This window comes from Melopsittacus undulatus, chromosome 1 (genome assembly GCF_012275295.1).
Source record: "Melopsittacus undulatus isolate bMelUnd1 chromosome 1, bMelUnd1.mat.Z, whole genome shotgun sequence".
NCBI classification, from domain to species: Eukaryota; Metazoa; Chordata; class Aves; order Psittaciformes; family Psittaculidae; genus Melopsittacus; species Melopsittacus undulatus.
In genome coordinates this window covers 150,613,397-150,629,783 of record NC_047527.1, presented here as the reverse complement: position 1 = coordinate 150,629,783, position 16,387 = coordinate 150,613,397, and the positions used below count along the sequence as shown (strand labels likewise).

At 40.6% G+C, this 16,387-nt stretch overlaps 1 protein-coding gene across 1 annotated transcript in view; it reads right to left on the bottom strand.

The window, feature by feature from the left end:
- DNAJC13 (DnaJ heat shock protein family (Hsp40) member C13) overlaps window positions 1-16,387 on the bottom strand; it is a 54,321-nt gene that overhangs the window by 15,083 nt on the left and 22,851 nt on the right. Inside the window, exons 21-40 of the mRNA XM_034062316.1 lie at window positions 15,887-15,901; window positions 15,310-15,392; window positions 13,710-13,863; window positions 11,520-11,623; window positions 11,282-11,441; window positions 10,257-10,319; window positions 9,834-9,935; window positions 9,577-9,681; window positions 9,008-9,210; window positions 8,480-8,564; window positions 7,864-8,018; window positions 6,927-6,972; window positions 6,560-6,714; window positions 5,734-5,935; window positions 4,870-4,985; window positions 4,078-4,156; window positions 3,351-3,486; window positions 2,094-2,278; window positions 618-692; window positions 131-250 (exon numbers count right to left, since the gene is read on the bottom strand). Coding sequence (XP_033918207.1) covers window positions 131-250; window positions 618-692; window positions 2,094-2,278; window positions 3,351-3,486; window positions 4,078-4,156; window positions 4,870-4,985; window positions 5,734-5,935; window positions 6,560-6,714; window positions 6,927-6,972; window positions 7,864-8,018; window positions 8,480-8,564; window positions 9,008-9,210; window positions 9,577-9,681; window positions 9,834-9,935; window positions 10,257-10,319; window positions 11,282-11,441; window positions 11,520-11,623; window positions 13,710-13,863; window positions 15,310-15,392; window positions 15,887-15,901 — 2,343 coding nt within the window. The remainder of the gene's footprint in view (window positions 1-130; window positions 251-617; window positions 693-2,093; window positions 2,279-3,350; window positions 3,487-4,077; window positions 4,157-4,869; window positions 4,986-5,733; window positions 5,936-6,559; window positions 6,715-6,926; window positions 6,973-7,863; window positions 8,019-8,479; window positions 8,565-9,007; window positions 9,211-9,576; window positions 9,682-9,833; window positions 9,936-10,256; window positions 10,320-11,281; window positions 11,442-11,519; window positions 11,624-13,709; window positions 13,864-15,309; window positions 15,393-15,886; window positions 15,902-16,387) is intronic.

Below are 16,387 nucleotides of genomic sequence, written 5' to 3'. Positions count from 1 at the left end.
AATGATAAGCAGGGATCTTACAGAAGGATTTAAACAATCTCTAAAATTGTCCTACTCCCTTAAAAGTAGAACATTCTCCATAACATTTAACAGCTAAATACTCATTCACCCAAAGAAAAGGAGCTCTTACCTTGCCATAATACAGTAGTCTACAGAGGTCCTTAATGATGTTAGGCATTTCTGTAATCTTCTCTCTGCACTCCTCAAACTGAGCTGCCACACTGTAACACTTACTAACATATCCACATACCTACAAAAAGCAATACTTTATTGGTTCCAAGTGGAGGGGAAATGCATGTTTACAATCCCATTTTTAATGTATTTAATACTACATTAGTATTTTATATTTATATATATATACACTTGTATAACATCATACTTTATTATATGTCCATATATTATTATAGTGGTAAATGTTCCATCCTTGGCAGTGCTCAAGGCCAGGATGGACAGAGCCTTGGGTGACGTGTTCTAGTGGAAGGTGTCCCTGCCCATGGCAGGGGTTGAAACCTGATGATCTTAAGGTCCTTTCCAACCCAAACCAGTCTGTGACTATGCTTCTATATGAACTGTCTTTGGAGAAGCTATTACCATCAGTTAAAACTGCTGTGACTTACCTGTACAGACATATCATCTGGTTTACTAGAATGAGTCAAGACTGCTACACAACGGTTAAATGCTTCTTGCAATACCTGTGGGGATTGGATGATGCATAAATTCAGTCACAACAAAAACTGATAAAGGCTAGCAGAAATATTAGCTGGTAAACCCATTTTTAATGGCTGAAGGAAAACATTGGACAAAACCTACTGCTTGCTCCAGTGGTTATTAGAGGAAAAAATCCTTGCTAGATCTGGTACTAGCCTTTGGTGCTTTAGAGTTGGTAGCATTCTCACCTGTGAGCTCATACCTCACAAAGTTTGCAGATGACACCAAGCTGGGCAGAAGGAAAGATCTACTGAGGGGTAGAAAAGCACTAGAGAGGAATTTGGACAGGCTGGATTGATGGGCTGAAGCCAGTCATGAGGTTCAGCAAGGCCCAAGTGCATGCACTTGGGCCATAACAAACCCCTGCAATGCTTCAGGCTTGGGGCAGAGTGGCTGGAAACTGCTCATGGAAAAGGCCCTGGGGGTTCTGATTGACAGAGCTGCACAGGAGCAGCTTGTGCCCAGGCAGCCAAGAAGCCCCCAGCATCCTGGCCTGTATCAGCACCAGTGCAGCAGCAGGGCCAGGGCAGGGATTGTGCCCCTGTACTGGGCATTGGTGAGGCTGCACCTGAATCCTGTCTTCAGTTCTGGGGCCCTCACTGCAAGAGAGACCTTGAGGGGCTGGAGCGGGGCCAGAGAAGGGCAATGGAGCTGGTGCAGGGCCTGGAGCACAAGAGAGATGGGGAACGGCTGAGGGACCTGGGGGGTTCAGATGGAGAAGAGAAGGCTCAGGGGGGACCTTATCACTCCCTACAAGTGCCTGATAGGAGGATGGAGTGAGGTGGGGTCGGTCTCTGCTCCCAAGGAACAAGGGACAGGACAGGAGGAAATGGCCTCAAGCTGCCCCAGGGCAGGTTTAGACTGGAGACAAGGAACAATTTCTTCCCAGAAAAGCTTGTCTAGCATTAGAACAGGCTGCCCAGGGCAGTGGTTAAGTCACCATCCCTGGGGTATTTAAAAGACCTGTAGGGACACAGCTTAGTGGGACTTGGCAGTGTTACATTAGTGGTTCAACCTGATGATCTTAAAGGTCTTTCCCAACCTAAATGATTGTACTATGTGCAGTGGAAAGGCCTTCTGCCCAAGTGACTTATCTATTCTTTCACATACAGAATGCAGAAGCTCTCAACAGAGTTTTGTACAGAAGTAGAGAAACATCACTTGCAGTTTGGTTATCCACAGTTCAACAGACAAGCCTACATCCAGAAAGGGGTATACTCTGCAAGAGGCTTCTACTGCATCCAGAAAAAGAGACAGTAAGAATGGAGAAGTGTCTCAACAAGACCAAAAGTGATTATCATTTGCATCTGATGTCTTACGCATTGAGGACTGTGGAAAGTTATAGACTAAAAAGAATTCATTTCAGTAAGTTTCTTTCCAGTTACCTCAATTCCATTTTCTCTTCTCAGTTCCTCTGCATTTAATGCTGAGCAATTGACAGTATGAAAAGCAAGTTCTGTAGCAGCAGGCAACAGAGGAGATTCTTTAGAAAACAGAAGGTCATCTGATGTTTCAATGTTAATAGTCTTTATCAGCATAGGATAGCCTGCATACTTGTATGGTTTTAACTCTGAAAGAGGAAAAAAAGGCAAAGGTTACACAAAAGCAAATTAAACCACTGCATAATTACCAGCAGAAGGTGTATCAAATATAGAATGACTAATGGTAAAGAAAGCCAACACTTCGGAAAACTGAAGCATGACTAAGCAGTCCACACAACTGACCTCTTGGTCACGTAAGACTGTTCAATGAGAGAAGCTGAAAGAGCTCATTTCAGATTAGAAAGACTTATCTCCATCTCGGCAAACCCCCAAGCTCAGAGCCTCTCAAATGACGCTTGTCTTGTCTCCAGAGAAACACAAGTATAGCTTATTGTGTCAGAGGCCAGGACTGTTCAACAATAAGCCTATAAGAGCCTTTCCAGTTTGACATGTTTTAAATGATTCTGTTTTTTATTCCTTTAAGGTTCAGTGGTGCTAAAGAACAACTATGCAAGTCCACATCAATGTCACTGCCTCCACACAACTGACAGACCTCTGACTGCACACGAGGGTCTCAGCTCACCACTAATGCAGCAGAATACTGCGACTCTGCAAGACTTGGACACTCCAGCAGCTGCCAGCCAGGTACTCTAGCTAGAGCTACAGGTAGAGGGTTAGGGTACTCCAGTTATCCCTCTTTCCTAGCTGGGTTGTGAAAGAGGTACTGTTGCAGCACAATCACCACTCTAACAGCAGTCAATTTCTGTGAGACTGTCTAATTTTTAATAGCCACATGAGTGTAATCTCATTTATTCCCAGCATCTGCCATATGGGTGACTGAGTGAGGACTTTTCTGCACAGACAGAATGTAAACCTAAGTTACACAGGGAGGAAGAGTCAAACTGATTACTATTGGAGCAGAGTGTTTCAGAAACTAACTCATGCTTTTTTTAAAGTAAATTTTACTTCAGATCAATTTCCTTCATGGAAGCAAAAGCCCTGTTTTGAAGCCCTTTACCATAGCTACGTAATGCTGCAGCAAGCCAGAATCAACAGAATCAATCAGATCAACAAGACAGATTCAGGAAGAGAGGAGATTAAAACTACCCACAACAGCCACTAAAGAAAACCTCAGACATTCTCCTGAGGCAGGATGCTTACCTTCCTTATGCCTGTTGAAGAGGATGCTTTGAGTTTTCAAGATCAATATTATGTTTTCTGGATCTGGCCCATCTATCACCTTGGCAGACTTTGTGCACAGGAACTCATATGCTTTATTTACTTTCTCAAACATATCCTGCAAATAAAAACGAATAGTCTTAAGAGTTGCCAAGAACCCCATAAATTACTACAAGCCTCCAGCAGTGATTTAGATGCTGGTAAAAACAGAGCACTCCAGGTTATTAACTGCAACACTAACTTTGATGCCTTACTGCACTTAGTAAATACTCCAGACAACTCTGGTGCAGAGATCAGTTTTCTTTTGTCTCCTAAATTCCACCCTAGGCAAGAGACTAAAGCAAATTCAATACCACTATGACAAAAGCGATAAGTACAGTTTAATCAATTGTAAGAATGGGCAGAGGATGCTGTCTGTCTTTGAAAGGGAGCAATTAGCTTATTTAGGTTCTGCATAACTCTAAGCCAGATGCTTTGAGACGTGGGCCTGACCTGATCATATCAGTTTCCTGTAGAAATCCTAATATTCCTTGATTGACACCGGTTCAACTACTCCTCTGCAGTATTAATCTGTATTCTAGTACTCATCTAGGGTATAGCTTTTAAAAGGGAGAAAGAAAACTGAAGTGGGCATTTCAGAATTCCTAGTACACAAACCAGCTTAAGTTGTCCCCAGTCTATTAACACCATCAATGTGTATCGTACATACCCTGCCTTCTGGATTCTTGTCTGGGTGATACTTTTGTGCCAGCCTGAAATAAGCTTTCCTGATCTTGCTTTCATCATGCCTACAAGAAAACAAGTCCCATTGCATTATATAACATCAAAAAAACCACCAACCAAACACAAAAACAAGCCTGAATTTTGACAGCAGTACTATCAGTAACTGCAAGTGAAAACTATAAAGCTCTTACAGTTAGAAAAATGCTGCTTTATCAACTGACATGGAATGGTAAATCTAGAGGTTCATTTATTCACATAAACTTAGAGGAAAAATATAAAGTCCTGTCAGTTCTCTTCCAGAGGCCTAACGTCAGAAACAAGTGGCAAGATAGGAGGCAACAAATCCCAAGGATATTATCACCAAGGACAATATTTGGCAGGGGGAAGAAGCATGATTAGTGAAAACCAAGTTTCACTCTGAATATATCCATGTTCTGCCATATTCTTTGCTCGCTATGGTTGAGTCCTGTAAAATAGCCTAGTGAATGCTTTGAAACAGAGCTTAAAATACTTCCCCCCCCAGCCCCAGTTCATTTGAAGGTATTCTCTCAAAGGCTGGAGCTGGATTTTCAAGCCTTAATTCTTTCAGATAAAGCAATCTTACTAGATGGTCTTAAGGTCCTTTCCAACCCTAACTATTCTATGAAAGAAGCAGGTGCTAGACATGACCAATACCACTAACTGGTTGCTAAGTTCTGATGTTTGCTCATCAGTTTGTTCCGTGTACAGAGTTTATGTAAATGTAGTTATACAGCTTTAAATACTGAAAACAACTTACTGGCCTTGTCCTTTGGGAAGGTTAAGGACTTCATAAGCATCATCTATTGACATGGTAGGTGGCTTCTTTTCTACCTCCTTTTTCCAAGCTTCTAGGGTATCTTTCAAGAGTTTAACCTAAATAAGTACAGTTTATTAGAGGTTTGTTTATGCTGACACCAGTATACATCATCTTTACTAACAAAGTGCTGCTTTAGTAATGAATCCTTACTACCCCATCACCCTAAGATCAAAGACCTAATCATTTTACCATAATCATGGTTGCCCTGCAGTCACAAAGCATTTAAGACTTTGCTTCACTGCAGTGCTGTATTTTATTCACAGTAAGAATATCTTAAGATCAAAATGTCTATGCAAGAGTCACATTAGGAGAAAGAAAATCCCTTAAGTGATATGCAGTTCACATTTCAGTACTACAGAAGTTGCAGAATAAGGAAAGCTGCTTAGACAGCTCTAGACCATAGACCTCTACCCCAAAACCTCATCAATTCAGTTAATGTACTGATACCAAGTTAGCTCAGTTTCCTGTACATTGAGGACAAATAAGAACCCAAAAGTGAGGATTCCTCCCTACCACCAGTCACTTGAGGTTCACTGAAACACTAGCTTCTTGGCTGCTTTATTTTGCTTTCTTAGTAGTTACCACAAGGAGGATACACTTAGCATGTGATTGCTATATGGCATGAAGTCTATTCTGCTTCAAGATAAAGAAGCATTTAACATATTTGAATGTGAACTGAAAGTCAGGATTGACCAATTACATCCAACAAATCTAGCATCTGATTTCCTTATTTTGTTACAAACCCCACTTTCAGGGCTCTGAAAGATCAAGAACTAAATGAATCCTAAAATACTTCTTACTTACTGGATCTTTAATTGGCCAGTCTGGAAACCTGAACGTATCACAGAGATGTTTGAGGTAATAAATGTTACAGAAGAGCTCATTTTCCAGTTGAGGATAGTTGATAACTGGGATTGGACAGTACTGGTAGAGTGCTCTTGTATTGCTCTGAAGACGAGGAGTGAAGTCAGCAAGATGAGCAGCAATCTTCTCTATCATAAGACGCCTAAAAGTTAGAGACTTCGGTTTAACACTTGCCAAGCAGTCCTCAATCCCCAGTGACTGTACACGTGTGGGCAATGATTTCCTCTGTAAACATTGATCTTAGTAGTTTCCCACGTTTTAGAAGGGTTCAGCATAGGCTGCAGTCCTATTCTGTTATAAAGCCACTTGAATTCCATGAAAATCAGATTATTAAAAATGATGTAAAGTAACATTGTGCCCTCCCTCAACACATCTTTACTTTTTGTGAGACCCTAAAGATATATTGTAATATTACATGTATAGGTCTTAGATAGGTGCTGGCAATAAATGAGTAAAACAGTCCACATACATAGAGAAGTCTCACTCATTAAAGGAACTTAATCAAGTATGACAGAGATAGATGTAAAAGTTACAGATATCCACAAGAACACTCCCCTTTTCACTGCCAGTTCTGCTCCTCTCCACCCTGTTATTTTTGAGAGAAGCAAAGGGCAATGCAGGACATTGCCCTTGCAGAAGGCAAACAGAGAGAAGGAATGAAACCATGGAATCTAGGTATTCTTGGCTGTCTTTAGAAATGGCAAAGCTAAGACCTCTCCAGCATGAGGTGTAGTTCAGATTTGTCTCTCTGGAAGAAAACAGTTACCTCATTTCATTGCTCCAAATTGCTTCTGGAGTGTCAAACTCTCCAAGGAAAATCTCTGAAAACTTTTCTGGTTCATAGTTTTCTAAATAACACACCATTGCTTCAGGAAGAACATGTCCAAGTATACTTCTCTGAACCAGATCTTGACCTTTTGTCTATGGAAGAGATCACACTGTCATCTCAAAGGTACACAGTATTGATAACCAACTTGAGATCTAAAAAACTCCTCCCCCTTTTCCCTTTTAGTTCTTAAATGCTAGCTCTTGAGACCTTAGAGAAAGAACAAGTATCAAGTATTGTTAAAACTACTACAGGTGGTCTGTGAGATTGTTTGGAAAGAGAGGCAGTTATTTTGCAATCTACTCACTTCTTCAGACTTGAAAGCTTGTTTTGTATGTGTGTATTTCAAAAACCTATAAAAGAAACAGTAGTTATTTCTGTTCAATTGGTACTTATGGCACCCTGCAAAGATAAGGAGAACAACACAATCCAGCTGTCAAGTCTCATGCATTTACTCTGAGATAAAAAAGTAAAAGCAACAACAGCATGAATATCTGTACAAAGTCCATCAAATCCTTAGGAATTCCAAGTTAAGCACTCCCACGTTTTAAATGTTGCCTTATGTTCATCAGTTCAGTTGGAAAGTCCTGTTCCCAAAAGCATCTTTTCTCCACACAAAAGAAACAGTGCAGAGACACTGTTAGATCATCATTGCAAAGATGGAACAAGATGATCTCACACTAACTGCTGACAGCCCTGTCACACTACAGTCATCATGTAAACATGCAATCATTTCCCAAAGCATTTATGAAGACACTTGACTGGAAATTTACAACAGCTTTTTATGAACAATTGACTTCAGAGTAAGAGCACTGGAATGAACTGCAATAGCCATCTGCACATGCAGTGTCTGTGGCAGGCAGGACAGACTGCTTTAACTATTTCAGGCTTCCATACTAAACCAGGCTATTAGATTTCTCCACCACTTTCAATAGCTGCTTACTATCTAACATCACATGAGCACATCAGTAGCATATATTACTTCTCCTGAGTACTTGTAAGCATTGCTCTGCAATGAGCCTTGCCTAGCTGTACTGTTAGAACTACGTAACCAGACAGGCTCTCCTTCCACCCTGGCAGGGTCATAAGCCATTCACCTTTTTAATGCTGACTAAACCATACAGATAGAATTCCTCTAGATGGTGTTTGCTCACAAGCTCATACTGGTTTTATCAAGTCACACTCCCTGAAGCATTCAGTGCAGCAGTCCTTCTAAGGACCCATCAAGAGGTAGTTTTCCTTACCTTGCAATAGGAAGTACATTGGAACCCGTGTACATCATGATAAAGAAGAATACTCCACTCAGATAAAAACGAGGTAACTGAGGGTTATCTTGCATGACATGAAGCAGCAACACAGCGACTTTTTCCACAAGGATAGGATCAAAAGTCAGTAACAGCTGAAATCCAATGCAAGCATTTATATTAGCTGCTTGAGTAGTGCAGTTACCTAGCCAAAACTGAAGTTTTTTGCTAATTCACTACTAGAACAAGCCAGTAACCTTAAAGAGCTTCAGTTGCCTCAAACCAACAAGTTTTAATCACAGAATGCTTTAAAATTGGAAGGGACCTCTAAAGGTCACCTTGTTGAACACCCCTGCTCAAAAGCAGGGTCATCTCAAAATGCATTGTCCAGACTGCTTTTCAGTGTGTCAAGATGGAAATATTATCAATGAGATATTGGCTGAAACAACATGAAATGTGTAACACCCCCCAGTGAAATAAACTATTTATTGTCCAGAGATCTGCAGGATGTTACAGATGTCATCTGATGTGTCTGTCCCACTTAAGGCATCCACACAGGTTAGATGGTGGATTAAGACAGATTTTAACTCAGACATGTTTTTGGAGAGCTGCTTACCTGAGTGATATGAGGAAGACAAGTACTATCTGACAACAGCCTCTTCACTCTAGGCAAAGGTCTAATAATAGCATTGTCTTGATCCCTGAAAAATGAAGTGGCACAGCCATAAGGACACATGTGCCTTTTTTCTTTCAAGAACAAACGACGTAAGCCATAAGTATCAGGCTATTGTGATCATATTCAGTGTCATTTTTTTGTTAACTCCAAAGCTGCTTGTTAAAGTAAGCATGATTTAATGTCATGCATTAAAGCAGCTTTAAGTTAAACAAGAGCCTGCTAGAGTAAGACTATGCCACTGTGCATTAGAAACTCATGTAGCTTACGCATTCAGTCTTGCAGTCCCTTTCACAAGATTAGTACTGTTTCATTTATAAACTATTTGCTCACAGAATTACTTACTACTACATAAAAAGGCTCCTTACTACAGTTCATTCTTTATTTCCAATAAAAGCTTGAAGCTAGAACATATAAATCCATGCATCTGCCAGAGACAGTTAACCACTTCTGCTGAGAATTAGTGTTTACCTGCTGGGAAAATATCCACACATAGTGATGAGCATGTTGAGTACAAGTGTGGCAAGGTCAGTCTCATTCAACACAGGCTGGCCGCTGGCAAGCAAGCACCACTTCAGCTGAGGGATGACCTGTAAGGGTCGCCAGCCATCCATACCTTGAGCCCAGCACCGTGTTTTGGAAGTCAGCTTTCCACTGTTCCATAGTTCCTGCATCTATTGCAAGGTAAGAGATTAATTTAGTTTATTCAGTATTCAGAGCTACTGCTGCTCCTAAAAATTCCCACTCAAAACAAGCTTTTAACTGCTGTATAGCAGACTAACAACAGTTACATGAAATTCCAACATATCTATGAGGAAACATGAAGTTGTTAGACTAAATTACAGCATAAGGGGGCATGGAGGGGTAGGCAAAAAGGCTCTGGCTCTTGGTACAGTGTAAATCTCTTCTGTAGCTTTAATCCTTACTTAAAGAGTTGCTATGAGAATGTAGTTCGACATCATTTAGAGTTTTACCTCTCACTGTTTAAACACACTGAATCACCAGGATGGAAATGATTTGAGTTTGAAGCTGACAGGTACCTCTTGAAAGCTGTAAGGACCACTCCTTTCTTTGTCTGCATTGCCAAAGTACCATTCTTTCTCGCTCTCCCTCTTCATATCAGGTGCTGCCTCAATCACATTGCTCTAGAAGGTGATGTTTAGAAAAACAGTGTTAGCTTCAGTGCAAATATCAGGAAATGTGAAAAGGACATTGATTTGTTTTGGTTGGTTTTGTTTGCAAGAATTGACCTTTTAGCAAAGCAGTATATAAGTAGTAAGAAACACAGACCACGTACCTGCAGAGGGACTGTAGCTCTGCTTGTGTGAAGATGTGCCAGAGTTAGCAGATCTACAAGGATTCTAACCCCATTTGAATCCATAAGGTCCTTCACATTTTTCTGTGAATGGATGAAATGAGTTAACAAAGCATTTTCTAGGTAAGAGTTATTACAAGTACTGAACAGTTTTTTCCCAGTAAGAAATGACCATAAAAAAAGGCAAATCATTCTCTACAGTGACTAGAATGGTACAGTCACTGCAATATCTACATATTTCCCTCAGTTTCCTCAGCAGCAACATCTACCACACCCCACAAAGCTGCATCAAACACTGTTTTAAGACTTTCTCAAGATTTGAATATCTACTCAAGTTGACCCTGAGAGACCAGGTCAGACCATTTTCTACAGCTGAAAGACCAACAGGGCACATGTCCACCTCACCTTATTCAGGATCAGCTTGTTGAGAAACAGTATCAATCTGTCCCGCTCAAGCCTGTCAGTGCACTAGTGCAACAGAAGAGAACAAATTAGTATTGATAGCATGTATTACAAATTACCTTCAAAAGTCAATACAGTTACACCTGAAAAGACCCTTTTACTTTTTTCATGCCCAGCATAAAACTAGTATTAAGTGTCCAGTTTCATGCACAGCCAATGATCCCAGCTTTCTGCCACTGAGGAGGAAAGCCTTCCATCCCCTTTGTTGCTCTGGGTCTGCCACACGAACCCACTTTTCTGCCAAGTCTACTGTTCTAAAGGGAGAGTGCTTGGATTCCCCAGTGAGCTGGTTAACACAAATACAAGAAGGCTTTCAGCCAGCAGGCAGAAGGGGTTTTTGATGTTACATCCCTGCTGAGAGTATCAAGACTAAAGGCCAAACAACAAGAGACAGCATTGATTCAGTTTCCCTTGAAACAGCCGTATCTAAAACCCACACTGATGTTAGCATAGAATCCCTTCTTGACTGCATAGAAATGTAGTTTTACAAGCTTTATCAGTTCTCAGACACTTAACAGGTGAAGGAATTACCACTAAAAAACATGTGCCCATCTAAGACACATTTCATTAGTTCAGGGGCTGTACTTCAAAACAATGTGATATGGAACAAGGTTCGCTGCTTAAAAGCTTTATGCTCCTGCATTTTACAAAAGCAAGCAGAAGATACCACACAAAGTTCCTTCACACTATTTCTGTACAGCCTGAAAACCTGTTAAGGTCAATAAAATGCAGGTAATAAAGAGACTAGTGGGAAACACCACTATGATCAGCAGGGGATTTTTAATGAAACTAAATCAAGGAAAGATACTAGGAACACTTGGGAACAGCATGGAAAAGAAGTACTCATGTTGATGCTTCACCTTCTGTAAGGCCAAAATCTGAGTTTCACTGCAATTTGGACTATCTGAACACATGCTGGACTAGCTGTATGTTAACTACTGTATCAAGTGATTTTAAGTAATTCTTACCCTTTCTAACATCCCAACAATGTACTTGGTATCAGAAAATGGTCCTATTTCCTCATGACATCTTCCATAAACTATGGCCAATGCTTGCAGACATAAGCATTTCATATTCACTTTGGGGGTCAGCAAGAAGCGGTGGTAGAGTTCATTGAAGAATTCATATCTAAGGAAGAGATGAGATTTTAGTGCAGGAAACAAATGGAGACCCTGGGAATGAGAGAGGATTTCAGTAATGCCTCACGATTTTTTGATTGCTCCACTCTCTTCTGTTTCATCTTCTTCCAGTAGCAACCTCAGATAATAATCCCCTATTTTGATTTCCTCAGAAAGGCACTCGTATTTTACCTGTAATGCAGAACAAGACAGTTAACAGTGAAGACTGTTTCTGCTTCATTAAGTTTTGTTTGCATCACAATACTGTACATGCTCATCTCCATATGCTCAATAAGGTTAAAAACCTCTCCTGCAGTCTGAGAAAGACTGAAATCTGCGAGTTTGCTGTTAAAGAAACACACCTCTACAGAACACATGCCATAAGCTTTTGTTTTAAGTTCCTTATCTTACTGAAACCCCTGCTTCCAGCCTTTAAGTAACTTGTTTCTAGTATTAGCTGGTTTTATTAGCTCAACTTGGATAATACATGATGTACTCAGTGACTCAAGCTTTAATAAGTAGTTATTCCACTGCAAGGTATTTCACTCAGTGTTACTACACATATAAAATACAAATATGACTTAATTACTAGTTTTACTTGCTATTATGCTGGGTAATAAAAGCCTAGAGGCATCAGGATACACAACAAGACACTGAAGTGAAATTGCACAGTGAGACCTATTGTTAACTTCAGAGCAACTACATTAATTTTAACCATGTGCCTCAACGCTCAGTGGTTTTAAGCATTTGGGAAGCGCCTCACTTATAGGTACCTCCAACATACCACAAAAGCCACTCTTTACAGTGGTTTTTCTTATCTATAGCTTGCAGGCCACTATGATGAGGCCAAAGTTGACAACAAATTTGACCGCAGCACGCGATACAAAGACATCCCATTAAAAAGTACACTTCCAGAGCAATTGCAAGCCACATTCCCCTTGGCACAGTGACAGGTTCCACAGCTGACAGATAAGCCTTTAACAGCACTATGTAGTTAGGTCAAATACTTACAGCATTGCCTGATGAAGTATTCATTTAAAATACATAAAAGCAAACCTCTGAGGCAGCAGTTGTTCCAGGTTCCCCCAGCCCATCCCAAAGCCCTGTACTGGGCTGTAATTGGAGTATGCTAGTGGTGCACTGCAGGCACACAAAGCCACATTGCAGCACAAAGTGCAGCTGGGAAGCCTGTATTACTAAGTTTCAAATCTCTAGTTTTGATTCTGCCCCAGTTAGCACCTCTAAAGTGGAGAGACAGAGCTGGGATAGCAGACCCTGTGGTGCCCAGAAGTCCTGCACTGAAGAAAACTTGGAAAGCTAAATGCCAGTACAAGAAATAGCAATGTAACCCCAAACACAGCTATTTACTGCATCAAGGCAAGAACTGATCTGTAGCTGTGTGATAAGCTGCATATACATAAAATTACTCTTTCTCCTAAAGCATCAGCCTGATGCATTGCAATTCTGATTTGCCAGAGTAGTCAACTGAGAATTCCTCAAAAGCAGTTTACTCTTGCTTTACTAGTAATCCTCTGCTTGATTTTTAACTATAAAGCTGTACTGTGACCAGGATGGCATTGGGAATATCTAAGAATATCTTGCTGTTGAATTCAAGTGTTGCCTTGCTTTGCTTTACCATTAGGTATTAATTAAAACTTCATGGTACCTAAGAACACAGGAAGTGTTCATTAGCTTGAAAACATCTTGCAAAAGGCAATTAGGACCATACCAATTGCTCTGCAGAAGCCCAAAGGGTATTTTAACTTTAGGTACTGCTGTGCTTAGAATGTGGAAACAGCATCCTCAGTTTGCACTTTACAGCACAGCATGGTTTTAGCCACATAACCTATTCATGGCTTGGCAATGCAGTATTTAACACCCTTAAGATCACTGAGACATGATGGAAATCAAGACAAAAGAACTCACTATCAGGAGGAGGTGACTTGTGAAACTACCCAAAACAAGTCTGATTGAGCACATTTAAGAATAAGAATCTTGACCACAAAACTCCAACTCTTTTCCTCTTAATGCAAGAATACATCAAGGGTTTTCATCACTGTTTAATCTCTGCAGTGCTATTTGTCAGGCTGAAAAGGTTTCAAGTTGCACAGAGTGACACTGGACAACAGTACCTGTTCACAGCCCCAAGCCTTAACACAGTTTATATCAAAACTCCATCTTACAGTTAGGGATTGTCAACACAAGATTCACTCTTGTAGAGACAGAAAAGTGACATTTTAAGTAGATGTATTTTACACACACAGTTTCGTTTGTTTACCTCAAACTCCTGATGGTTCCATGAGATAACATTAGCACTACCAAGTTCTCTGTCAATATTAAATGCTCTCATCTCAGACTCAAGAGTATCTCTCAGTTCTTCCCGTGTTTTGAAGTTCCAAATCAAGTTGGATTTAGCATGATCCTGAAGAAATCTAAGAAAGAAGTTACATGGTTTAAGCCCCTTAAAACATTATCTGAAAGGCAGACAAGACTCAGCTGGCAAGCTAGAGATTAGCATTAGTGCACAAAGGACTGAGTAGTGGTCTCTAGTCTTTCACAGTACTTATGGCTGTTCATCTGCATAGTGTTTTCATAGTTATGGAGGTCACAGAATCATAGAATAGATGGGTCAGAAAGGACCTTAAAGCTCATCCAGTTCCAACCCCCTTCCATGGACAGGGACACCTTCCACTAGACCCGGTTGTTCCAAGCCCCATCCAACCTGGCCTTAACACTGCCAGGGATGGGGCATTCACCACTTCTCTGGGCACCCTGTGCCAGCATCCTCAAAGCTTATAACTTCTTCCTTGTATCTAATCTAAATCTCCCTCTATCAGTTTAAAGCCACTTCCCCTTGCCCTATCCTTGGTCAGCCTAGACTGAAGCACGCTTATGTCATCCTTTTTCACTCAATTTGTTATCTGCACATAGTTGATGACCAGGAGGCACGCAAGCTATTCAACACATCTACCAGTAAGGGCTCCACATGAACAACAACCCAGGGCAGCAGACACACACACACACCAAAGTGTATGTTTTAAACAAAAAAGTAGTTCAAGCAGGAAAACAGAAGCCTTGAGTGTCACAAACACTCTGTGGACATTGTGCAATGGCAGTTACAAAACAGCCTTTGGATCTGGAGACTGGCTGAGAGCACCATTTAATACTCAAGTTCAGGAGCATGCCAATCTTCCTTTCATACATCCCTTGTGCAGAACGGACCATATTTGCCTTTCAGAAGCATTAAGCATCAAATCAGTTAAGTTTGCAGAATTTCCAAGCTCTTTTCCATAGTTTGTCAGTCAAGCTTTATTAGCCCATTTACCATAACACCTCTAGATAAAGAAAAGCATTAATATTCTTCAGCTGGAGGCCCCTCCCATGTAACTTTGAGTTTTAAGGACTCACAAGTAAGCAAGCTGTGTTTACAACCTGTGGCACTATTTGAAATCCAGTACCCACGTGTTTGCTTTTTGCTGGCCTTAAACTCATTTCTATTCCAACCCAAGTTAAAACCTCTTGAGTAGCTGATGTTGATGCACCAACACACTACAATGATTTTCAGTGCTGCTTTGCTTAGCCTTCAACATAAGATCTACACCTGCAGTTTGTTATTCATTCCTCCTTTTGATTCAAGGGAGAAAATGAAGTAGTTTGATGGTAACATTTGGCAAGCTTTCCAAATCTCCCTCTTTCTTAAACACAACATAAATCCTTAAGTATACTTTAGGACTTGATCTTTTTAAGTTCCTTTTACAAAGCACAGTTTCAAGACAGGCAAAAACTGGAATGAAGCCACAGCAACTCAGAGCATCTTAAATATAACAACCAGCTAATAAAGCCCATCTGAGACCACCATACCAATCTTTGTATCTTACCTGTAATAGAAGAGATCCCAGTTTGCTTCTATTTTTATTCTTTGGCGTCGCTTCCTCAGTATCACTGGCTTTTGAATTATATTCTGCAAAAGAATAGTAAGAAGTCAGTAGAAATGGACACTGCCCATTTTCTCCTTTTAAAATAAGAAGCTAGGCTTTTCTTTTTACTCCTTCAAAAGCCACACTGAGTTAAGCCTCATTAATAAGGTCTACTTTTCTAGCAAGTAGTAGCAACACACTTTCACAAGTGTTATTTACACCAAGTTAAATCATGCCAGAGAAGCTTTCAGCTGTTTAACAAATCATTCATTTAGAAGCAAGTTACCCCTGAGAAAAGCTTAGTTCCCATCACCATAAGCACTCATCAGGTCCAAAGCTGATGGAGGGGAATCCCACAGGAATGCTTTGCTCTTGAAAGGCAATAACTCGAGCAAATCCAAGTAAGTCACAATCCTGACTTGGCCACTGAAAGTTTCCCTAGCTTGACCAAGCATGAAATCAATACTATACGTGAGGTACCACATGCAAGCAGAAGTCTGAGCAACATAATCCACAAGCAGCAGGGATACAGACTCACCATATTGTTTCTGTCCTGATTGCGAAGGAAAGTTGGAAGAGAAAGAAAAGGTACATTTAACAAGCCACAGCCACTGAAGTAATTCAAAGTGGGAACAGCAAACTTGCTACTCCCTTTGCCAAGCTACACTTGCATACGTTTACTGTGCAGTTAAACAGCCCAGAACTCCGGAGAGAGAAATGCCTGTTTAAACTCAGTATCCAGACAAGATGTTTAAACTGCAGTCTGCCCTTCTGCCACTGTTCTCTGCATTTCTACAGTAATACTTCAGTTTGAACCTAGGTCACCATTACTCCAGAAATATTACCTGTCAGACTTCTGCACCACAGACTAAACCTTGAGCTAGATTTTAACAAGTTCAGGTTTCCCTAGATTTAAAGCTTGTTACATCTGATCAAATACAAAGGCAGGCATTTTCAATACTCCACATGGCACTGCTGTTTTCATTCTTCCTTGCATAAGTAATAGTTTTGTTTCATTTCCAGAATGCATAAAACTCAA